Here is a 24787-nt window from a genome sequence, read left to right on the forward strand (position 1 = left end):
GGTCTTTGGGGTTTTTCAGGACCCTGGGGTTTCACCCTGGGGTGGGATCCTGGAGCAGCGCTGGATTCAACCAATTTTAACCCAAATTTCGGGGTTGGGTGAAACAAATTTTTAGCAAAGGTTTGGAGGGGATTTCCTGGGAGTTTTGGGAGGTTTTTTTCCTGGAATTCTGGGATATTTTCCCTGGATTTCTGGGATATTTTCCCTGGAATTTTGGGATATTTACCCTGGATTTTTGGAATATTTCCCCAGGGATTCTGGGATATCTTCCCTTGAATTTTGGATACTTTCCCTGGCATTCTGGGATATTTACCCTGGAATTTTGGGAGGATTATTTTCCCTGGAATTTTGGGATGTTTTCCCTGGAATTTTGCGATATTTTCCCCGGGGATTCTGGGATACTTTCCCCAGAATTTTGGTATCTTTTCCCTAGGATTTTGGGATATTTTCCCCAGGGATTCTGGGATATTTTCCCTGGATTTCTGGGATGTTTCCCCAGGGATTCTGGGATGTTTCCCCAGGGATTTTTGGGATATTTTCCCCAGGGATTCTGGGAGGTTTATTTTCCCTGGATTTCTGGGATGTTTCCCCAGGGATTCTGGGATGTTTTCCCCTCTCACCCCTCGGACGCAGCAGGAGTGGGGCAGAGGAGAATTCTGGGATATTTCCCCTGGAATTTTGGGATGTTTTCCCTGGATTTTGGGATATTTTCCCCAGGGATTTTGGGATGTTTTCCCTGGATTTCTGGGATGTTTTCCCCTCTCACCCCTCGGACGCAGCAGGAGTGGGGCACCCCGCAGGCCAGGGCGCCGCTGCCGTTGCACCGGTGGTACTGGTTCACCTCCCAGTCCCGGAACTCATCCCCTCCACAGCAGGAAAACTGCAGGAAAAACACAGGGAAAACACAGGGAAAACACGGGGAAAACACGGGGAAAACACGGGGAAAACACGGTGAAAACACGGGGAAAACACGGGGAAAACACGGGGAAAACACGGGGAAAACGCGGGAAAACACGGGGAAAACACGGGGAAAACACGGGGAAAACACGGGGAAAACACGGGGGAAAACACGGGGAAAACACGGGGAAAACACGGGGAAAACACGGGGAAAACACGGGGAAAACACGGGGAAAACACGGGGAAAACACGGGAAAACACGGGGAAAACACGGGGAAAACACGGGGAAAACACGGGGAAAACACGGGGAAAACACAGGGAAAACACGGGGAAAACACGGGGAAAACACGGGGAAAACACGGGGAAAACACGGGGAAAACACAGGGAGACAAAGAGCTGGGAAACCCCAAAATTCCAGGGGAAACGGGGAGGGATTCCCGCTCCAAAGGGATCTGGGGTTGGGATTTTGGGAGGAATTCCCTCCCTGGGAAGGGCGGGGATGGAATTCCCAGGGAATTTTCCAGCCCTTGAAACTCCTTAAAAATCCTGGAAAAGGAGTTTGGGATCAGCCCTGGGAGAACAGGGAATGGATTCCCGTGGGCACAGGGATAATGGGAGATCATTAATTGGGATCATAATTAATTGGGATCATGGGAGATCATTAATTGGGATCATAATTAATTGGGATCCTGGGAATTCCTCCCCGGGATGGAATTCCCAGGGGATTTTGGATCCTTTGGAAGTGTCCAAGACCAGGCTGGAAAAACCTGGGACAGGGGAAGGGCTCCTTACCCATGGAAAAAGGGGAATTTTAGGATCCCATCCAACCCAAACCATCCCAGAATTCCAATCCCATTCCCTGCATCTCCACTTCCCAATTTTTCCCCTGCTCCCAGGGAAGTTCAAGGATAAAGAAAAAGGGGAATTTTTCCCATTTATCCCCATTTCAGAGGGATCTGGGTGTGGCTCAGCTCCATCCCCATTTCCACACTTTAATTCCAGCTGACAAATCCCTTTTTTCCCAAGGCAGGGATGGACCTGGGGGCTCTCAGCCATCCCCAAAATCCCCCCCAGCTCCTCAGGGATTTCTCTTCCTGTCAGGATAAATTGGGATCAAATCCTGCAGCTACAAAGGGAAAAATTCAAATTTAAAAAAAAACCAAAAAATCTCTTTTTGTCCTGCAGCAAAGATAAAAACCAAATTCCAATCAAAGCCACTGCGAGCCCTCCACGGAATAAAAATGAGCCTGGTCTGGATTTTTCCCATTTTTTAAGCACCAAACTCATCCAGGAGCAGATTTTGGGAGAGGATTTTCCCTCTGCTCCCATTTTCCAAGGGAAAGCAGGAAAAAGTCCTGGGATCCTCCAGGCACAGGTTTCAGGATTTCCCTGGATTCTCAGAATTCCCTCCTCAAATTTTGGGATTTTCATTTTTCATTTTGCACAAATCCCAGGGTGATTCCCAAAAATCCCCTGGGTTGAGCTCGGGGAGGGAAAACCCAAAACAATCCCAAAGCGGGGGAAGATGCCCAAGGAAAACACCCCAGGGATGGGAATAAAAGTGGAAAATCCAGGGGAAAAATCCTGAAAATCCAGGGGAAAAAAAATCCTGAAAATCCAGGGGAAAATCCAGGGGAATAATCCTGAAAATCCAGGGGAAAATCCTGAAAATCGAGAGGGAAATCCTGAAAATCCAGGGGAAAAAATCCTGAAAATCCAGGGGAAAATCCAGGGGAAAATCCAGCGGAAAACCCTGAAAATCCAGGGGAAAAATCCTGAAAATGCAGGGGGAAAAAATCCTGAAAATCCAGGGGGAAAATCCTGAAAATGCAGGGGAAAAATCCTAAAAATCCAGGGGGAAAACCCTGAAAATCCAGGGGAAAAAATCCTGAAAATCCAGGGGTGAAAACCCTGAAAATCCAGGGGGGGAAATCCTGAAAATCCAGGAAAAAATCTTGAAAATCCAGGGGAAAATCCTGAAAATGCAGGGGTAAAAATCCTGAAAATGCAGGGGAATTGGGGAATGGGATTAAGAATTCCTTGGGAAACGTCCCCTTTCCCCATCCAAACCTTTTCCTGCACAAAATCCAGGATATTTTTGAAGTCCAGGTCGTCGTAGTAGTGCCGGATTCCCTCCTGGATGTTGGAGTGGAAAACCTCGTTCATCTGGGGTGGAGAAAACCAAAAATTGGGAAAATTCACGGAAAACAGCACAAAATCCCCGTTTTTCACAGCACAGCAGGGATTTACCCCGTCCCAGGGGGATTTTTGGGGTAAAATCCACAATTTTGGAGCTGCCCGGATCCGTTCCTGCCGCGCCCAACCCCGGGAATTTTTATCCGCCCGATTTTCCCCGTTCCTCATTTGCATATCAACAAAGCTGATTTGCATATCGAAATTAATTCCCGGTCGTGGCTGATTTCAGCTGAAATCCAATTAATTCTGGGATTTTTGGGGGCTGATGAAGATCCCTTGTTCCAGAGGGGGATTTGTGCTCCCCACAATTCCCTCTTTATTTGGGGTTTAATTCGCTTTTCAGATCATCCCAATGAATTAAAATTTATTTGAAATTCATTCAACTTCAGAACTTCTGCCACATCCCAGAGCCCCATCCCGAGGGATTGCAATTCCAGTTCTGGGAATGGCAGTTCCATGGTCAGGAATGAAAACTCAATTTTCAGGAATGACAATTCCATTTTTTGGGAACAACAATGGAGTTTTCGGGAATAACCATTCCATTTTTGGGGATAACAATGGAATTTTTGGGAATAATCATCCCATGTTTGGGAATGACCATTCTGTTTTCAGGAATGACAATTCCATGGTCAAGAATAAAAAAAATTCCATTTTTTGGGAATGACCATTCTGGTTTTGGGGGTGACAATGGAATTTTTGGGAATAACCATTCCATTTTTGGGAATAACCATTCTGGTTTTGGGAATGACAATGGAATTTTTGGGAATAACCATTCTGGTTTTGGGGATAACCATTCTGTTTTTTTGGGAATGACAATGGAATTTTTGGGAATGACCATTCCATTTTTGGGGATAACCATTCCATTTTTGGCAATGACCATCCCGTTTTCAGGAACGACAATTCCATGGTCAAGAATAATAAAAAAAAAATTCCATTTTTTGGGAATGACCATTCCATTTTTGGCAATGACTGATCTGTGTTTTGGAGAATAACAATGGAATCTTTTGGGGAACGACCGCCCCATTTTTGGGGATTTCATCGTTCCATTTCTGGGAACGACCATTCCGTTTTTCGGGAGTGACAATGGAATTTTTGGGAATGACCATTCGATTTTTGGGGGATAACAATCCAATTTTTGGGAATGACCGTTCCATTTTTGGGGGATAACCATTCAATTTTTTGGCTATAACCATCCCATTTTTGGGAATGACCATGGAATTTTTGGGAATGACCATCCGATTTTCGGGAGTGCCCATCCGATTTTTGGGAATGACCATGGAATTTTTGGGGATGAATGACCATCCGATTTTCAGGAGTGCCCATCCCACTTTCAGGGATGGGATTCCCGGGAATGCCGGGCGTGTCCCTGTCCCACCTTGCTCTCGAAGACGATCTCCACCAGGATGAGCAGCAGCTCCGTCAGGAAGATCAGCAGCAGCACCCAGAAGAACTGCGAGGGGAGAGGGCGGACGGTCCCGACCCCGACCCCCAGAAATGAGGAATTCACCACTGGAATCCCGGCTTTTACTGGAATTCTGGCAGGAATTCCCACCTCGGTGTCCCCATGTGTCACTGTCCGTCCCAGAGAGGGGATCGGGAAGGGATGGGAGGGGAGATTGGGAAGGATCAGGAAAAATTGGGAAGGAATCAGGAAGGAGATTGGGAAGGGAACAGGAAGGAGATTGGGAAGGATCAGGAAGGGTTGGGAAGGAGCAGGAAGAGTTGGGAAGGATCAGGAAAAATTGGGAAGGAATCAGGAAAGACCAGGAAGGGATGGGGAAGGGAACAGGAAGGGATCAGGAAATATCAGGAAAGATCGGGAAGGAGATTGGGAAGGATTGGGAAGGAGATTGGGAAGGATCAGGAAGGGTCAGGAAGGAGATTGGGAAGGGTTGGGAAGGAGATTGGGAAGGATCAGGAAGGGTTGGGAAGGGATTGGGGAGGATCAGGAAAAATTGGGAAGGAATCAGGAAAGACCAGGAAGGGACGGGGAAGGGAACAGGAAAGATCAGGAAGGATCAGGAAGGGTCAGAAAGGAGATTGGGAAGGGTTGGGAAGGAGATTGGGAAGGAGCTCAAGGGTCTCCCCCAGCCCAAAGCTCCAAACAAATCCCGGATTTCTTGGAGAAACTTCCCAAGGAAATCTTTCTCCGGCCCTGGATGCTGAGTCAGGAAGAGCCGCTCAATTCCGATTCAATTAACGCGGCCGCTAACGAGCTCATCAATCCCAATTCCCGCAGCAGCCTCGGGAATTGATGAATCCCTCTGGGAGCTGCTCCTTCCCTCCCTTAACGATCTCCGAGGTTTTGTTCCTCCTTCATCATTCCCAAATCCGGACACTCCAGCCCCAGCACGCGGAATTTGGGTGGTTTGACTCCAGTCCCTCCAGAGCCCGAATCCCTGGGGCTGGGGTTGGGGTTGGGGTTTCCAGGCCATCGATCCCAGGGATTTGGGGACCGGAGCGTTCCCGGTGGATGCTGCGGGGGCGGGAGATGGATGGAGCTGTCAGCTCCACCCCAGCAGGCACAAATCAGCCGAATTCCAGTGGGAATTGCACTGAGCAGGCACAAATCAGCCGGAATTCCAGTGGGAATTGCACTGAGCAGGCACAAATCAGCCAAATTCCAGTGGGAATTGCACTGAGCAGGCACAAATCAGCCGAATTCCAGCGGGAATTGCACTGAGCAGGCACAAATCAGCCGGAATTCCAGCGGGAATTGCACTGAGCAGGCACAAATCAGCCGGAATTCCAGTGGGAATTGCACTGAGCAGGCACAAATCAGCCGGAATTCCAGCGGGAATTGCACTGAGCAGGCACAAATCAGCCGGAATTCCAGCGGGAATTGCACTGAGCAGGCACAAATCAGCCGGAATTCCAGCGGGAATTGCACGGCCCCAGGGAGAAACCAGGGGAGAGACCAGCCCGGCTCCTTCTGAACACCAATCCCAGACCCTTGGACCCCAAACCCAGGTTTAAAACCAACCCCAGATCCTTTAAACACCAATCCAGGATTAAACACCAATCCAGGATTAAACACCAGCCCAGATCCTTTAAAACACAAATCCCGATCCTTTTAAACATGGACCTGGATCCTTTTAAATCCAAATCCCGATCCTTTTAAGGACAAATCCTGAGTCCTTTTGAAGACAATCCCGGATCCTTTAAAACACAAATTTGGATCCTTTTAAACACAATTTCCCCGTTTTTCCATAAAAAGCCCCAAAGCAGCTGCAGCTGCCAGGCCCAGCTCAGCTCCAAGAGCTCCTCCAGGGCCTCTCTCCCTGATTGCTTTTGTTCTGGGAATTCTCCTGGAAGGGACAATGCCCCACCCCACAAGGGCTCTGATTGCTCCTTCCTGTCCTCAGCAATTCCCGCCTTTCCACCGCCCCATTCCCACAAAGCTGCTCCTGGGAATTCAGTTCTCCTGGGAATTCAGTGCTCCTGGGAATTTGCTGTTCCTGGGAATTTCCTGTTCCTTGGGGATTCTCCTTTCCTGGGAATTTGCATCCCGGGATGGACCTCAGGAGGGAAAACACCCTGGAATCTCCTCCTTGGGATCCCCAAGCCATGGAGATGACCCCAAATCCATGGAATTCCATGGAGATGATCCCAAATCCATGGAATTCCATAGAGATGACCCCAGATCCATGGAGATGACCCCAAATCCATGGAATTCCTTGGAGATGACCCTGGAACCCATGGAATTCCATGGAGACGACCCCAGAATCCCATGGAATTTCCAAACCATGGAGATGACCCCAGAATCCATGGAATTCCATGGAGATGACCCTGGAATCCACGGAATTCCACAGAGATGACCCAGAATCCATGGAGATGACCCCAGATCCATGGAATTCCCAAACCATGAAGGTGACCCCAGAATCCCATGGAGACAACCCTGGAATCCCATTGAATCCCATGGAGGTGGCCCCAGATGTGTGGAATTCCCAAACCATGGAGGTGACCCCGGAATCCATGGAATTCCCAAACCATGAAGATGACCCCGGAATCCCATGGAATCCCATGGAGGTGGCCCCGGATGTGTGGAATTCCCAAACCACGGAGGTGACCCCGGAATCCCATGGAGGTGGCCCTGGATGGACAGAGGAGGCCCCAGATGTGTGGAATTCCCAAACCACGGAGGTGACCCCAGAATCCCCCGGAATCCCCCGGAACCCCCGGAGGCGCGGCAGGGGCGGCTCACCGCGCGGAGCAGGGCGCGGTTGTCGCGCAGGCTGCCCACGGTGCCCACCAGGGACACCAGGAGGACGCAGGAGCCCAGCAGCAGCAGCAGCACGGCCGGCGCCAGGAAAATCCCCTCGAGGGTGCGGAGCCGCTGCCGCTCCGCCTCGGCGTAGGCGCCCAGCGCCAGCAGCGCCAGCCCCAGCAGCTGCAACGAGACACGGCCGGGAGTTACTCCAGGGTTTGGGGCATTTGTGGGGTTTTCTTGGGGGTTTTGGGGTTTTCAGGGTTTTCCTGGGGTTTTTGGGGTTTTCAGGGTTTTCGGGTTTTTCAGATCCGTGGAATTCCCTCCTTGGGATCCCCAAACCATGGAGGTGACCCTCAACCCATGGAATTCCTCAAGACCTCCCAGACCTGGGTTTGGACTCTGAATCCATGGAATTCCCTCCCCAGAATCCCCAAACCAAGGAGAGGACTCCAGAGCCATGGAATTCCTCAAGACCTCCCTGACCTGGTTTGGACTCTGAACCCATGGAATTCCCTCCCCAGAATCCCCAAACCATGGAGGTGACTCCAGATCCATGGAATTCCTCAAAACTCCCCAGACCTGTTTTGGACTCTGAACCCATGGAATTCCCTCCCCGGGATCCCCAAACTGTGGAGATTGCTCCAGATCCATGGAATTCCCTCCCTGGGATCCCCAAACCAAGGAGATGACTCCAGATCCATGGAATTCCTCAAAACTCCCCAGACCTGTTTTGGACTCTGGATCCATGGAATTCCCTCCTTGGGATCCCCAAACCATGGAGGCGACCCTGGATCCATGGAATTCCCTCCCTGGGATCCCCAAACTGTGGAGATTGCTCCAGATCCATGGAATTCCCTCCCCAGCATTCCCAAACCGTGGAGGTGACTCCAAATCCATGGAATTCCCTCCCCAGCATCCCCAGCCATGGAGGTGACTCCAGACCCATGGAATTCTCCCCAAGGGATCCCCAAACCAAGGCGATGACCCCAGATCCATGGAATTCCCTCATGAAAACCTCCCGGACCTGGTTTGGACACCAAACCCATGGAATTCCCTCCCTGGGATCCCCAAACCATGGAGGTGACTCCAAATCCATGGAATTCAGGATTTTTTGGGGTTTTTCAGGACTATCGGGGTCGGTTGAAACATCCGCTCTCCCTTTTGCGGGAAAAGAATTGCCCAGGAATTAATTGGGCTGCGATTATGCAAATGAGGCCGGAATTAGGTCAGGCTGAAAGGCTCCGGATTCCCTGGAGCAGAATTCCTGTCTGGGAGCATCCCGGGGATGGAGGTGGGAGGGGTTAAACCACCCAAAGTGGGGCTTTTTGGGGTTGTTATCCCGGTTTTTGGACCAATCCGAGCCTCTCGCTGGTGGGTTCTCCATGGAGCTCTCCCAAAATTCCCCCCCAAAAATCCGGGAATTGTCCCAGGGTTCATCCACGATTCCCAGAGTGGGACTGGGAGGAAAACCCCACAATTCCTTCAACACCCCAAAAACCTCTGGGAAACCCCAAACTGGACGGGATCGGCTCCTTGGGAACCCAAATGTTGGGATTTGCCCCGGATTTGTTTGGAATATGGCACCAACCCCACCCAAAACTCCACCCTGAGCCAGAAACGTGGCAGAAATCCGGAATTTTGGGGCTTTCTGGGAATGTCACAGAGCTCTGACCCCTTGGAGCTTTCCCACCTGAGAGAGCCCCAAAAATCCGGGAGATAATCCCAAAAAAACCCCCCAAATTTTGGTGATTTTTGGCCTTGGCCGAGCTCATTCACGGGTCAAAACCCAATAAAAACCGAAATTAAAACCATTTCCGGGCACCTGCAGAGGAATTTCTGCGCTTGCACCTGAACAATGAGCCCCACCCCGGGGTTATTTAACCCTGGGGAGGAAATATTTGGAAATAAAGTCGGAGTTACCCAAAATAAACCCCAAAAAGAGACCCCAAAAGGGGCGGAATTCCCGGTTTTCCCCTCCCCTCTCCCGCAGGTGTTTGCAGCTCCCAGGTAGGGGAAACCCCGCCCCGAGCAGAGTCCAGGGTTTCCAAACCGCCTAAAATTCAAATTTTTGGGGATTTTTCCAACAAAAACGCGGCTGAAACCCCCTCGATGTCTGCAGGGGGTGAAAAAATTTTGAATTTTCTCGGCTTTTTCTGCTCCAAATGGGACTCGCGGCCACAGAGGAATCACGGGGGAGGATGAGGTTGGAGAAAACCCCAAAACCCGCGGGTTCACCCCAAAATCGCCGCGTTTGGAGCCCAAAATTGCCTTAAATTGCCCGGTTTGGAGCAGCCCCGGGGGTTTGGGTTTTCCTGAAGGATTTGGGGTCCGGCAAGGGGAAATTGGGAGGCGGAAAAGCCAAAGGGGCTGGAAAAGCCAAAGGGGCTGGAAAAGCCAAAGGGGCTGGAAAAGCCAAATCCGGTTGGGAAAAACGCGGAAAAACGCTGGGAAACACGGGGGAAAATGGGGAAAAAATGGGGAAAATGGGGAAAAAAATGGGGAAAAAGGAAAAGAACGTACCGAGAAGAGCGTGGCGTAGGCGGAGAGCGCGAATTTGATGCCGTAGTAATAAAAATGGGACTCGCGGCAGGTCCGGCCCATGCCCGGCTCCTTCCCGGCCGCGATTCCTGCGGGCAATGGGAACCCCCGGCTCCTTCCCGGCTCCTTCCCGGCTCTTCCCGGCTCCTTCCCGGCTCTTCCCGGCCCTTCCCGCTGCGATTGCTGCGGGCAGTTTGAACCCGGGGCCGGTTTCCGCCCGCAGGGGCCGAGCGCGGCCGCGTTAACCCTTCCAGGAGCGGCTGGGGAGGGATTTTCCAGCGGGGACAATCCCGGGAGCAGCCGAGGAGCGACCGCGCTCCGAGCCCTCCTGGAGCCACGCAGGGACCTGGAATCGCTTCGGGCTCCCCGCGGATTTTCAGCTTTTCATTCTCTGCGAGTCTTTTTTTATTTATTTTTTCCTTTTTTTTTGAGTCCCTGGGATTTTGAGGTTTTGGTTCCCCTCAGATTTTGATCCTTTCCAGCCTCTTGGATTTTGATTTTTTTTTGTTTTGTTTTTTTTTTTTAATTTACCTCTGAATTTTAATTTTTTGGTTCCCACTCCAATTTTGACCTTTTAAATCTCCTCAGGTTTTGATCCTTTTCAGCCCCTTGGATTTTGATTTTTTTTTAAAATTTGCCTCGAATTTTAATTTTTTTTTTTTTGGATTTTTAGATCCCACTCAAATTTTGGGGTTTGTTTTTTTTTTTTTTTTTTTTTGGATCCATCTCAAATTTCTTTTATTATTTTGTCACATTCACTTTGAACAACCCGGAGTGAATTTTCTCACATTCACTTCCCAAAATCTGGAAAATTCTTTCCCCAAGAGCCGGGCCTGGTGGGACTGTGGGGTTTGATGGGAATTTGGGAGACCCCAATAATGGGGGACCCCAATAAAGGGGGACCCCAATAACGGGGAGACCCCAATAAAGGAGAGCCCCTGATCAAAGGGATCAATTCCCAGTTCCAGGGGTTTGGGAGGAGGCAGAGCCTGGAGCTGCTCCTGGTGTTCCTCAATCCCAGATTTTGGGATCCAGCCCTCGGCTGCAGGAGCCAGAACCTCCCAGGATGGGAAATTCCCAAGAGGACCAGGATGGATTTTCCTCTGGGATTTGGGGGTTTGGGATCCCCTTACTCAGGAAGGAGCCACATCCTTCTCCAGGATGTAATTCCCACCTGGGAATTCCAGGTTTTTCCAGGAATTTTTTGGGCTCTCTCCCCTTCTTCACAAACCCCAGCAAATCCCAAAGCTCCTCTGGGAACACCCTGAGCACATCCTGGCTCCCATTCCCGGCTCCCATTCCTGCATTCCCAGTTCCCATTCCCAGCTCCCATTCCCACATTCCCATTCCTGCATTCCCAGCTCTCCCATTCCCAGGTTTTTAGGGAATGTTGCCATTGAGCACCCCCGGCCCGGCCCCCTCTGGATCCCCCCGAGTATTTCTTTACTCCCTCCTGGAATAAACCCCGGGATCGCTCTGGGAGCGAAGAATTCCAGCGGCGCCTCCCCAGGCGCAGCTCCCGGCCCGAATTCCTGCGGGATTTACCTGGGACAGGCTCCTCTTCCCAAAAATCCGGGATTCGGGATCGTCCCCGGCCACACCGCAGCGGCTTCCCCGGGAGGAGCAGAATTCCCGAGGGGAAAGCGGGGGGCGCTCCCGGCACCATTCCCGGCACCATTCCCGGCACCGTTCCTGGCACCATTCCCGGCTGGAGCAGCAGGGCCGGGATGGATCTGGCAGCAGCGGAGCTCAAATCCCTGGATACGAACCCGGGCTGCGGGAAGGGATCTCGGATTAATTAAATTAATTAGGGAGAAGAGGGAATGTCATGGAGAGGGAATTGCAGGGACAGGGGTTTTCAGGGAGAGGGAATTGCAGGGAGAGGGAATTGCAGGGAGAGGGATTTTCCAGCCCTTTTTTTGGGGGGGCTGAGAAGGTTCGGGATAAATAAAGATAAAACCAATCAATAATCGATAAAATCATCGATAAACCCCCAGAGCTTTGCCGTTACCGGCATCTTCCGATTCCCAATGATTTTGGAGTCAGGCCCCAAAAGTGCCCGGGGAGATTTCAGGGATGGGGGGAGGGAAATTTGGGATGGGGGTGCCTGGAAAGGCGGAGGAGCCGCTGCCGGCGGAGCTGGGAACGGGGGGGACGCGGGGAGGGGACCGAGGGGACCGGGCAGGGCTGTCCCCGCCCCGCTCTGGCACCGCCCGCGCCGCCCATAAAAGCCCCGCTCGAGCCTCGCCCGCCGCAGTCGGGTCCGCGGCACCGGCTGCGCCCCGAGCCCGCGGCTGCGCCGGGCGGAACCGCCGGGGGCCGGGACCGAGCCGGGATCCGCAGCCCGAGCCGGGGAATCCGCATCCGGAACCGCCGGGATCCGCAGCCTGAACCGGGGAATCCGCAGCCCCAACCGAGCGGGGATCTGCATCCCGAACGGGGGAATCGGCATCCGGAACCGGCTGCATCCCGAACCGGGGAATCTGCATCCCGAACTGGTGAATCTGCATCCCGAACCGGGGAATCTGCATCCCGAACCGAGCAGGAATCTGCATCCCGAACCGGGGAATCTGCAGCCCAAACCGAGCGGGATTTTGCATCAGGAACCGACTGCATCCCGAACCCGGGAATCGGCATCCCGAACCGGCTGCAGCAGGTACCGAGAGGAGCCGCATCCCGAACCGGCTGCTTCCCGAACCGACTGAAGCCTGAGCCGGGCGGGACCCGCACCCCGAGCCCGCCGAGCCATGGCCGCGCTCCCGGCTCCAGCTGCCCCCGGACACCGCAGGGACCGGAACCCCAAACCCGCTGCACCCTGACCCAGACGGGTCCTGCACCCCAAACCTGCTGCACCCTGACCCAGACGGGTCCTGCACCCCAAAACTGGCTGAGCCCTGATCCTACCGCACCCTAAACCAGCAGGGATCTGCACCCCAGACTGGCTGAGCAGGAGCATCCCTGCATCCTAAATTGGCTGAGCCAGGAGGTTCCTGCACCTCAAGCTGGCTGATCCCGGTTCGTGCACCCTGAACTGGCTGATCCAGGAAGGATCTGCACCCCAAATTGGCTGTGCCCTGCACCCTAAACCAGGAGGTCCCTGCACCCCAAATTGGCTGATCCAGAGGTCCCTGCACCCCAATTTTGCTGAGCAGGAGGTCCCTGCACTCCAATTTTGCTCAACAGGTCCTGCAGCCCAGTTTTGCTGATCCAGAGGTTCCTCACCCCAATTTGGCTGATCCAGAGGTTCCTCACCCCAATTTTGCTGATCCAGAGGTCCCTCACCCCAGTTTTGCTGATCCAGAGGTCCCTGCACCCCAAACTGGCTGATCCAGAGGTCCCTCACCCCAATTTTGCTGATCCAGAGCTCCCTCACCCCAGTTTTGCTGATCCAGAGCTCCCTCACCCCGGTCTGCCGTGGCCATGGATGAGTCCCCGCCGCTGGTGGCCGAGCTGGAGCCCCTCAACGCCTCCCTGAACGGGTCCTGGACCAACCCGTTCGTGCAGCCGCCCTGGCAGGTGGCCCTGTGGGCCGCGGCCTACGCGCTCATCGTGGTGGTGGCCGTGGTGGGCAACGCCGTGGTCATGTGGATCATCCTGGCGCACAAGCGCATGCGCACCGTCACCAACTACTTCCTGGTGAACCTGGCCTTCGCCGAGGCCTCCATGGCCGCGCTCAACACCGTGGTCAACTTCAGCTACGCCGTGCACAACGAGTGGTACTTCGGGCCCGCCTACTGCCGCTTCCACAACTTCTTCCCCATCGCCGCCGTCTTCGCCAGCATCTACTCCATGACGGCCATCGCGCTGGACAGGTCAGTGGTGGGGCCATGAAACCCTGCATGGAGCTGGGGACAGGTCAGTGGTGGGGCCATGAAACCCTGCATGGAGCTGGGGACAGGTCAGTGGTGGGGCCATGAAACCATGCATGGAGCTGGGGACAGGTCAGTGATGGGGCCATCGATCCCTGGGTGGAGCTGGGGACAGGTCAGTGATGGGGCCATGAAACCATGGATGGAGCTGGGGACAGGTCAGTGGTGGTGTCATTGATCCATGGATGGAGCTGGGGACAGGTCAGTGATGGGGTCATTGATCCATGGCTGGAGCTGGGGACAGGTCAGTGGTGGGGTCATCGATCCATGGACGGAGCTGGGGACAGGTCAGTGGTGGGGCCATCAAACCATGGATGGAGCTGGGGACAGGTCAGTGACCAGGGTTGGCTTTTCCCTGCCCAGTTCCTGCCAGATCCCACTGGGGCCATGATCCCAAGCTCAGCTGGATCCCAGATCCTGGATCCCACTGGAGCTGTGATCCCAGATCCCACTGGGGCCATGATCTCACTGTGATCCCAAGCTCAGCTGGATCCTGGATGCCACTGGCGCCATTATCCCAGACCGAACTGGAGCCATGATCCCAGACCCCACTGGATCCATGATCCCAGACCCCACTGGATCCATGATCCCAGACCCCACTGGATCCATGATCCCAGATCTCACTGGATCCATGATCCCAGACCCCACTGGATCCATGATCCCAGACCCCACTGGATCCATGATCCCAAGCTCAGCCGGATCCCAGTGGGACTGGGGGATCCCAAATCCCCAGCAGCCCCCGGATGTCCCTTCCCTCTCCCGGGAATTTGGGATCCATTTCCCGCTGGAGCCCCAGGACAAATCCCAGCTCCAGAGCTGCCCCGTGGCTCCCTCTGAGCCTTTTGGATTTTTCCAAGGCCCCGTTCCTGGAGCCAGCCAGGCTCTGCCGCTCTCCTGCTCCCAGGGAATAAAGGGAATTCTGGCAGGGATCCGGGATGGGGGGAGGACGCCTTTCCTGCCCTTTTCCAGTAGCTCTGGAGCCGCTGGCTCCGGGATTCCCGGTGGGAAGCAGGGCCGGGGCTGGGTGAGGCTCCCCGGGCGTTAAAAACAGCCCCAGGTTTGGTTTTGTCACCAAATCCTCTCCCTAAAATCCACGGGAATTGAGGCAATCATCAATAAAAACCGGAATATTTCCAGTTCCCCTCCCATGGAGCAGTTCCAGGAGGATCCTTGGGATCAGCTGGAAAAGCCCCTTTGGGGCTGGGATGAATTCCAGGGATTATTTTTTGGGCTGAATAATTTAATTTACAGCCTTTGATCCACCATGAAAACATCCAGGGAAGCTGCAGTAAAACAGGGAGGTCTGGGAGGTTGGGGCTGGAATTTTTTGAGGATTAGCATTCCCAAAAAATCTTTCTGCACCTGCAAACCCTGAGCAGATGCTTGGTTTTTCCCAAAAAATCCAGGCTCCCATCTGGAAGCTGCAGCTCCAACTGCATCCCAAATTCCAGCCAGGAATGGGGAAGGGAACAAACCCCAAACCCCATCCTCAGCCCCTCCAAACACTGGGAAAATTCTTCTTTTTCCTGTGGCTGGGAGCTGACAATGGAGCTGAAAGGCAGGAAAAGCAGGAATGTGTTCCAGGAGCCTGGGAAGGAGGATTCCCAGAGCTGGGAATGGGAATGGGGAGAGCTGGGAATGGGAATGGGGAGAGCTGGGAATGGGAATGGGACTGGGAATGGGCAGAGCAGGGCTGGGGTTCCAGAGCAGGGTTGGGGTTCCAGAGCAGGGTTGGGGTTCCAGAGCAGGGTTGGGGTTCCAGTCACAGCCAGGATGGGGCTGGAATTCCCAATTCCCACCAAAAATCAGGGCAGCAGCACGGAACGAGCCTCGTGTTCCCAAAGCCCTGGGATGGGTGGGATTGGGAATGACCTCGAGTCCCACCCAGTCCCTGTCCCAGACCCCTCCAGCCCAGCCCTGGGCGCTTCCCAGGATCCAGAGGAGCCCCGGGCTCCCCGGGAATCCCCAGGGGGATTTTTTGTGGGATCCATCATGGACCCATGCGGGATTTTTGCTGGAAGTTTCTCCATCCCCTCCTTCCCCTGGAGCTGCTCCAGCCCTGGGCACGAAAGCAAAACAGCCGGAAGTTGTTCCGAACACTCGGGACAATGGCAGGAAATTCGGGATCGGGGCTGGCACTGTGGGAAGTGCCTCTGGAAAATCCCAAAGAATTCAGGGCCTGGCAGCTCCCTCGGCTCCCAGATTCCTGCCCCATCCTTTCTTTTCCCAAAGGGAACACCGGGATTTCCCAGCTCCCGTTCCCGCTGTTCCCAAAGCCAGAATTCCAGGATTTTCCAGCTGTATTCCTGCTGTTCCCAAAGGGAACACTGGGATTTTCCAGCTCCCGTTCCTGCTGTTCCCAAAGCTGGAGAAAACCAGGATTTTCTGGCCTTAATTCCCACTGTTCCCAAAGCTGGAACTTTGGGATTTTCTAGCTCTGATTCCCCCTTTTCCCAAAGGGAACCCTGGGATTTTCCATCCCTGATTCCCGCTGTTCCCAGACCCAGAACCCCAGGATTTTCTGGCCACATTCCTGCTGTTCCCAGACCTGGAACTACAGGATTTTCCAGCCCTGATTCCCGCTGTTTCCAAAGCTGGAAACTGGGATTTTCCAGCCCAAATTCCTGCTGTTCCCAGACCCAGAACCCTGGGATTTTCCAGCCCTGATTCAGCCCTTTTGGGAACACTGGGATTTTCTGGCCATATTCCCACTATTACCAGACCCAGAAGCCCAGGATTTTCCAGCTGTATTCCTGCTTTTCCCAAAGGGAACACTGGGATTTTCCAGCTCCCGTTCCTGCTGTTCTCAAAGCTGGAGAAAACCAGGATTTTCTGTCCCCAATTCCTGCTGTTTCCAAAGCTGGAACACTGGGATTTTCCAGCCCCGATTCCCGCAGTTCCCAGCCCCAGAACCTGAGGATTTTCCTGCCCTGATTCCCGCTGTTCCCAGCCCCAGAACCCCGGGATTTTCCAGCCCCGATTCCCGCAGTTCCCAGCCCCAGAACGCCAGGATTTTCTGGCCATATTCCCGCAGTTCCCAGCCCCAGAACCCCGGGATTTTCTGGCCATATTCCCGCAGTTCCCAGCCACAGAACGCCAGGATTTTCCAGCCATATTCCCGCAGTTCCCAGCCCCAGAACCCCAGGATTTTCCAGCCCCAATTCCTGCTGTTCCCAGACCCAGAACCCCGGGATTTTCCATCCCTAATTCCCGCTGTTCCCAGCCCCAGAACGCCAGGATTTCCCCGGGATGTTCCCGTTTCCCGCACAGGTACATGGCCATCATCCACCCGCTCCGGCCGCGCCTCTCGGCCGCGGCCACCAAGGCTCTGATCGGGCTGATCTGGCTGCTGGCGCTCCTGCTCGCCTTCCCCCAGGGATATTTCTCCGTCACCGCCGAGCTCCCAGGACGCCTCGTCTGCCTCGTGGACTGGCCGGAGCCCGGGGCAGCCATGTCCGGGAAAACGTGAGTGGGAACGGGGAAAACGTGAGTGGGAACGGGGAAAACGGGGTGGGAATGGGGAAAAATGGGGTGGGGATGGGGAAAATGGGGTGGGAACAGGGAAAAATGGGGTGGGAATGGGGAAAAATGGGTAGGGTGGGAATGGGGAAAAATGACGTGGGAACGGGGAAAAATGGGGTGGGAATGGGGAAAAATGGGTGGGGTGGGAATGGGGAAAAATGAGGTGAGAATGGGGAAAAATGGGGTGGGAATGAGGAAAAATGAGGTGGGAGTGGGGAAAAATGAGGTGGGAATGGGGAAAAATGAGGTAGGAACAGGGAAAATTGGCTGGGGTGGGAATGGGGAAAAACAGGGCGGGAATGGGGAAAAATGAGGTGAGAATGGGGAAAAATGAGGTGGGAATGGGGAAAAATGGAATGGAGGAGGGAAAGGGAAAAGTAAAATGAAAGGAGGAATAAAAGAGGGGGGGAAAAAAGGGGGAAAAGGAAGGGAAGGGAACTCCTGAATTTCCAAAGGGTCTCGGAATGGTTTGCCCAGGGGAGTAAAATGTTGAGGAAAAAAAGGATGGGGAGGAATAAAAAAGGGAATGAAAAAGGGAATAAATAAAGGCAATAAAAACGGGAATAAAATAGGGAATAGAGAGGGAATAAAACAGGGAATAAAGAGGGAATAAAAGAGGGAATAAAAAAAGGGGTTTGTGATCTCCAGCCCTGAGGAGGGAGGAGCTGGGGCTGTGGAATTCCGCTCTGGAATTCCGGGCCAGGTGTCAGATCCAGGAGTGGTCAGTGCCAAAGCCTCCCCGTGTCCTCTGTCCCGGCATTCCCAGCGTGGCACTGGTCGCCCTCGGGGGCCCCTGCCATCCCAGAATATTCCCAGATTCCCAGCCCACAATGAGGCAGCTGCTGACTGGGATGGATTATTCTGGTGGATTTTCCAAAGGCCGATCCCAAAGGAAAGCGGCGCCGTTAAATGCACAATGGATCCGCATCCCACGCTCTGGGAAACTGGGGAAAGTGGGAAAAGTGGGAAAAGTGGGAAAAGTGGGAAAAGGAGATCCCTGGCAGCTTCGGGATGGGCAAATCCCAAAGCATTTGGGGACTGGGAGGAACTCAGTGGCGTCTCCAGTCCTCGGGAATCCCACGAGCGGACCCCGGGATGGGATTTCCCTGCCCTAAATAACCCGGGACAGGTGTTTGGGTCATTCCAGAGGCGTCATTCCAGCCCTTCCCCGCTCCATGGCCTTGGAGTGGATATTCCGGGAACGCTCCGGTGGCAGCTGCTCCGTTTGTGGCGCCAGGAGGAAAAAATTCCATCCCTGTTCCAGTTCCCAGGGAAAACAGGAGGAAAATCCAGGGAAAATAGGAGAATTCCAACACTTCTGGGGGGAGTTCCTTTGGAAAACCGCTGGGGAGCAGAGCCCTGGTGTGCAGAGGGTACCAGAGCTGGTTTTTCCCTGGAAAACATCCCTGGGTTTGGTGAGAGCTGAGAATTCTGTTGGATTTAATCTGGCCATGGATCCCTGCTTCCCAAAGGGATCGGGAATTCTGTTTGGGGTTTTGAGGGAAGGGAGAAGCCACCCCTGGATCCCCTGGGAGTTCAGGGATGTCCCTTCCATGCCAACATTCCTGGGATTCCCAGGGAAAAGGAGGCGGCAGCTCCATCCTCGGGCATCACGGGATCCTCCATCCCACACCGGATCCTAAAACCCTTCCAGCTGCAAACCCCAAATCTCCCGGAGCGCTGGATCCCGGGAATGCTGCAGGCAAAACAATTCCCAGTGCTTTTCCATGCCTGGATCCCAAAAGAATTCCTGGAGCTGTCTGGAATGGCTCTCAGAGCCCAGGCCCCGCTGGGAATGGGGCTCTGCGCTGCTGACGTTATCCCGCAGCTCCTGCAGACATTCCTGCAGCGCTCTGAGGATCCGGAATTCCATGGGAACCGCAACAAAATCCTCCTCCGGAGCCGCCGAGACGCCTCTGGAATGAGGCAAACGAAATCCAGCCCCGCCGAGGCCATCCCAAATGGAATTAGGGCCGGGAAAATCAGATTGCGGTTCTGAGCAGCAGCGGGGCCGCGGCCAGCCCCATTCCCTGCGGGAGAATTCCCAGAGCCGCTCCTCACCCTCTGGAGCAGGAGCAGGGCTGGATTGGATCCAAATCCTTGGGAAGATGCAGGAGCTGGGACTGGAGCCCAAAAATTCACCCAGAGGTTCCCAAGCCTTGGGAATAAAATTCCCGCTAACCAGGCAGGATTTGGGAAGTTTTCCAAGCCAGCACCAGCCACGTTTGTGGACTCGGTTTTTAGGGAAGTGAGGATTTTCCAGGATTTTCAGCAGGGTTGGAGCCACCGTCCCCTCCTGTGCTTAAACCCAGAATTATTGGATTTCCTTTTAAACCAACTCCTCTCTAACAGAAGTCCTCACTGATCCATAGCATTCCCAGAATTCTCACGGCATTCCCAGTGTTCCCATTGCATTCCCAGTGCTCCCACAGTGTTCCCAGTGCTTCCACAGCATTCCCAATGGTGGATCCTCAGGGATTATCCTGTTTTTTCCAGGTCCCACCATTTCCCCATGTCCATCCTGCTGGATCCTCAGGGATTATCCCATTTTTTCCAGGCCCCACCATTTCTCCATGTCCATCCTGCTGGATCCTCAGGGATTATCCCCGTTATTTTTCCAGGTACCACTTTTCCATGACGGTCCTGCTGTACCTGCTGCCGCTGCTGGTGATTGGCTGCGCCTACGCCGCCGTCGGCCGCACGCTCTGGGCCAGCGCCATCCCCGGGGACTCCTCCGACCGCTACCACGAGCAGGTGTCAGCCAAGAGGAAGGTGAGGAACGCTGGGAGGGGCTGGATCCAGAATTCCTGGCCAATCTCCACAAGGTGAGGAACTCCGGGAGGGGATGGATCCAGAATTCCTGGCCAATCTCCACAAGGTGAGGAACTCTGGGAGGGGATGGATCCAGAATTCCTGGCCAATCTCCACGAGGTGAGGAATTCCCAGAGGGGCTGGATCCAGAATTCCTGGCCGGTCTCCATAAGGTGAGGAACTCTGGGAGGGGCTGGATCCAGAATTCCGGGCCATTCCCAACGAAGGCCACTCCCAAGGCTGGAATGGCTGCAGGATGGCTCTCTCCCGTGCAGGTGGTGAAGATGATGATCATGGTGGTGTGCACCTTCGCGCTCTGCTGGCTGCCCTACCACGTCTACTTCACGCTGCAGTACCTGCGGCCCGAGTGGTACCTGCAGAGCTTCATCCAGCAGGTCTACCTGGCCGTCATGTGGCTGGCCATGAGCTCCACCATGTACAACCCCATCATCTACTGCTGCCTCAACGACAGGTGGGAGCGCCGCGAGCGCGGGGTCCCAGGGGACAGGAGGGACGGGGTTGTTTTGGGATGGTTCTGTCCTGGGATGGTTCTGTCCTGGGATGGTTCTGTCCTGCCTTCCGCCACTTCCAGCAGAGGTGGGCGTGGCACAATTCTCACCTGGAGTCTTTCCTAATCCCCGTGGATTTTGAGGGCAAAGATCAACTGAAACGATCCCAGCTCCTAACTGGGGTTTATGGGGGTTTTCCATTCCTCGGTGGGTTTTTAATTTCTTGGTGGATTTTTCATTTCTTGGAGGGTTTTTCCTCTCCTCAGTGAAAGATGGCAATTTTGTCATGTTTAGAAAAGCTCAGCTTGATCTCCCCCTTCCTTTGTCCATCTCCATCCTGTTCCTTTCGCCATCTCCATGTCTTTCCTCATTCCTTTGTCCATCTCCATCCCGTCCCTTTGTCCATCTCCATCCCGTTCCTTTGGCCGTCTCCATCCCATTGCTTTGTCTATCTCCATCCCGTTCCTTTGGCCGTCTCCATCCCGTTCCTTTGTCCATCTCCATCCCATTCCTTTGGCCATGTCCATCCCATTCCTTTGTCCATGTCCATCCCATTCCTTTGTCCATCTCCATCCCGTTCCTTTGGCCATCTCCATGTCTTTCCCCATCCATGCCCGTGGCCAGGTTCCGGGTGGGATTCAAGCACGCCTTCCGCTGGTGCCCGTGGGTCAGCGCAGGCGAGTACGAGGGGCTGGAGCTGCGCTCGGCGCGCTTCCTGCACACACACAGCTCCGTGTCCAAGCTCAGCCGCATGGACACCACCACCGTGGCCTCGGCGCTCGGCGTGGCCGACGAGGAGCTGGACGAGCCCGGCCGGGCCGAGCGGCTCTCCCTGGACATGACCTCCAACGGCTCCTCCCGCAGCGACTCCAAGACGGTCTCCGAGAGCTTCAGCTTCTACTCCAACACCCTGACCTAGACAGGTCCCCTCAGTGCCACCACCCTGCTTGTGCTGTGCCGGCGTTTCCCGCACTGTTTCCCCGTCTCTTTTCCTTGGGATGAGTTCCCTTGTGGGGCTGAGCACCAGGAATGCTTTCAGTGCCTGGCTGGAGATGGAGGGGATGCAGGAATGGGACAGAGCTGCGTTTCCCTCCACAATTCCAATGCTGGCCGGTGCTTCCATGCCCTCTGTGAGGCAGGAGGGACCTCTCGGTACATCCCACCCCATGGAAAACAGCCTCATCCTGCCCCTCCCTCCTCCCATCCTTAATTTCATTCTCCCTGCTGGATATCCAGGGGGATCTGGAATCCCAAAATCCCAAAAAGGCCTTTTCCAGCTGCATGGGGAGTCATCGGCCACAGCGCAGATTCTGGGATTCAAACAGGCCTGGCTCTGCTTTGGGTCTGTTTGGCAGAAGAAGCGCGGCTCCTCTGGAAGCCGCAGCCAAGGATCCAGCGGTGCCTTTGGAAGCCGCAGCCAAGGATCCATCCGGGAGCCATTCCCATTGTTCGGAGCATTTTTCTGGGATTGCCGTGGATACAAGGCCTGCCCCACCCATCCTTGTCTTTATTGTTGTTTTTATTTTCTGTCCCTCGAGGGCTCCTCATGGCCGAGGTTCCAGGAGGGGAAGCACAGGATCCGCTCTTTACGGAGCGTTCCCACGGGGAATGACGGGATTTGGGTTTTTTGGGATTTCCGTGTCCTTGCTGGAGCCCTGGTGTGAGGTCACAGAGCCCAGCCTGGGAGCTCCCGGGGATTATTTCCCATTAAAATCACCATAATCTGAAAAAATTCCAATATTCAGCCTTCAGGACCCACCATGGGCCCTTCCAGCCTTCCCCATTCTGGGATTCCGGGATTTTGGGATTTATTCCTCTCCCAAACCCTGCCCCAAAATCCTGTGTCCAGCTGAAAGATGGACACAACCATTACAATGCAAAGTTTAGCATGGGAATCCCCCTTTTCCGTGGAAAATCCACCCCAAATCCCATTTCTGCTGGAATATCCACCCCAAATCCCATCCCTGTGACTCTGACATCCCTGAGGAATTCAGGATGGCGGCAGCTGGAAGGGACTTTCTGGGAAGTTCTTCCCATGGGAGCATCCCAAGAAAGAGGGAACCCAAGCGTCCTTCCCAAAGTGTCTCAGGATTGTCCTGGCGTGGATTTTCATGGATAAATATTCCTTTGATGTGGAGAATGGTTTGTTATCCCTTAACAAGGGGAGGAGGGGTGGGAGAGGGAAGAGCTGGAAAAGCTAAAATTCCATGAGAAAGATGGATGATGGATTTGGGGCACCCTCAGTGGGAGGGGTTTGCCCTGAAATGTCGCCAAAACAGGAAAAAGGGACAATTCCCAAAATTCCTCCTCAAATTCGGGGCTGGGAGTGCAGCACTGATTCCCAAATCAGGGAAAAGGCTCTGATCCCCCCTGGAGCACGGGCAGGGCTCGGGGCCACTCCATTCTCCGGGCAATTCCCGGCGTTTCCAGTGTCCCTGATGGATTCCAGCTCCCCTTCCCAAGCTGGGCTTCCCAAATCCCGCTGCTCACCGGGAACGCGCAATCCGCGCTTTTCCAAGCAGGATATTCCAGGTGGGAATTGCAGGAGCATCCCGCCCCCGCTGGCAGTTCCAGCCGACTGGAATTCTGGATTTTAATTAAAGCAGCGTTCCCAGGCTCAGCTCAGCCCCACGGGCCCGCTAAACTCCGGCTGCTGGTTTTCCATCAGTGATTTTATCCGGGAAAAAGGAGAGAAGGGATAAATATCCACACGTTCCTGGCTGAGCTTCCTGTGAATGCCAGGCTGGATCCCCCTTCCCAATGGAGCAGTTTCCTTCACTGGGATTATCCCTTCCCAGTGGGATTCAGATCAGGATCATCCCATCCCATCCCATCCCATCCCATCCCATCCCATCCCATCCGGATTCAGATCCCAATGGAGACATTTCCTTCACTGAGATTATCCCTTCCCAGTGGGATTCAGATCCCAATGAATCCATCACAATCATCCCAATCCATATGGATTCAGATCCCAACAGATCCATCAGGATCATCCCATCCCCTTTCCAGGGCTGTCCCTAATGGGGAATTTCACTCCCTCCCCATAAAATGAGGTACAAAATCCCCCTCAGCCACACAAGGAAAGGGAATTCCACATTCTCGGGGCTTTGGGTTATCCCTCCATCTCCAATTCCATGGGGAAACCCCCCAAAATTGGGGCTGACCACAAATAACCCCAAATTTTGTCGCTTTTGGTGCTTTCCAAGCGGGATCCGCAGCTCTGAGCGAGCCCATCCTGCTGAATTCCCTCTCTGCTTCAGCCTCATTTCCATGGATGCATTCCAGCGTTTTGCATAAATGTTTGCTTAATGCCGAGTCCAAAATATCCCAGAAAATAAAAAACCCCGGGAACTCAAGGCAGCTCCCGGCTCCCAGGGCAGATCCCGCGGTTTCCATGGCACCCGGGGGGCTCTGGGATGCTTCCCAAAAACTCAGAGCTCAGGGAGGAATGATTTGGGTTCAGGACATCGACATGGAAGGGAATTCACGTTTGTCAGGAATGCCCAGTTTCATTTTTGGGGCAGATTCCTGCAGATTTGGGGTTCCTGGAGGGTGGAGAATTCCAGCTTGTTCCCAGCAGTAATTAGCGTTAATTACCCTGGTAATTACTGAGCTCTGAACAGGAGCTGTCGGCAGCAGCCATTAGGAACCAGCCTGGGCTGGGAGGGAATTTTGGGGTGGGAAATGAGGAATTCAGTTGGATTTGGTGTTTCCAGGGCCAAGGAACCTCCTGGGCATCGGGAATTCCAGAGGGAAGGAAGGGAAAAGAGGAGAGAGGAAATTGCTTCCACAAGGATGGGCTTAATTTGAAATTAATTATTCATTGGAGCAACCGACGTTGCAGGAGGATTTAAGGAATCCTGGGGGATCCACGCTCTAGCCAGGATTTTTTAGGAAGAAATTCCTCCCTGAGGGGCTGGGATGGGATGAGCACCAAAATTCTGGGAAATCCTGGGATTTGTGGCACAAGAACTGGGGATAATCCCCAGGGAATGAGAGCACCAAAGGTCAGATCCTCACTGCTCATTGGGAGTGAGGGGTGGGAGAGGGTATTGGGGCCATTCTCAGGGAATGAGGGGCAGCCAAAAGGGATTGGGACCATTCCCAGGGAATGAGAACCAAGAGAAAGGATTGGGGCCACTCTGAGCTCTGTGACACTCCAGCCTCTTCCAGAACATTCCCACTAAAGGGAAAAGAATCCATCCCAGCTGGAGGCGAGTGAGGCGTGCAGCAGC

The 24787-nt window shown here is 53.9% G+C and overlaps 2 protein-coding genes across 4 annotated transcripts in view; one reads left to right on the forward strand and one right to left on the reverse strand.

Moving 5' to 3' along the window:
• The window catches only part of SLC4A5 (solute carrier family 4 member 5), a 51817-nt gene extending 38433 nt beyond the window's left edge, over positions 1-13384 (reverse strand). The window contains exons 1-6 of the mRNA XM_077191610.1: positions 13245-13384; positions 11387-11615; positions 9824-9930; positions 7298-7483; positions 4469-4543; positions 2968-3063 (exon numbers count right to left, since the gene is read on the reverse strand). Coding sequence (XP_077047725.1) covers positions 2968-3063; positions 4469-4543; positions 7298-7483; positions 9824-9930; positions 11387-11615; positions 13245-13263 — 712 coding nt within the window. The 5' untranslated portion in view covers positions 13264-13384. The remainder of the gene's footprint in view (positions 1-2967; positions 3064-4468; positions 4544-7297; positions 7484-9823; positions 9931-11386; positions 11616-13244) is intronic.
• Positions 11978-23196, forward strand: TACR1 (tachykinin receptor 1). Of its 3 annotated transcripts, none has more exons than XM_077191615.1 (6): positions 11978-13175; positions 13206-13653; positions 16981-17175; positions 19854-20004; positions 20319-20515; positions 21177-23196. In XM_077191615.1, the coding sequence occupies exons 2-6, from the start codon at positions 13262-13264 to the stop codon at positions 21469-21471; spliced, it is 1230 nt and encodes a 409-aa protein (XP_077047730.1). In that variant the 5' UTR covers positions 11978-13175; positions 13206-13261; the 3' UTR covers positions 21472-23196. The 3 variants fall into 3 exon arrangements, with proteins under 3 accessions (XP_077047730.1, XP_077047731.1, XP_077047729.1); XM_077191616.1 differs by having other exon boundaries at positions 11978-13084; positions 13176-13653; XM_077191614.1 differs by having other exon boundaries at positions 11978-13653.
• The last annotated feature ends 1591 nt before the right edge of the window (positions 23197-24787 follow it).

This window comes from Agelaius phoeniceus, chromosome 30 (genome assembly GCF_051311805.1).
Source record: "Agelaius phoeniceus isolate bAgePho1 chromosome 30, bAgePho1.hap1, whole genome shotgun sequence".
In the NCBI taxonomy this organism is placed as follows: domain Eukaryota; kingdom Metazoa; phylum Chordata; class Aves; order Passeriformes; family Icteridae; genus Agelaius; species Agelaius phoeniceus.

Coding starts and splice junctions, on each gene's coding strand:
- TACR1 (XM_077191614.1), top strand. CDS start 13,262: ATGGATGAGTCCCCGCCGCTGGTGGCCGAGCTGGAGCCCCTCAACGCC. Junction 20,005..20,318: donor AGGTGTCAGCCAAGAGGAAG/GTGAGGAACGCT, acceptor TCTCCCGTGCAG/GTGGTGAAGATGATGATCAT. Junction 20,516..21,176: donor TACTGCTGCCTCAACGACAG/GTGGGAGCGCCG, acceptor GCCCGTGGCCAG/GTTCCGGGTGGGATTCAAGC.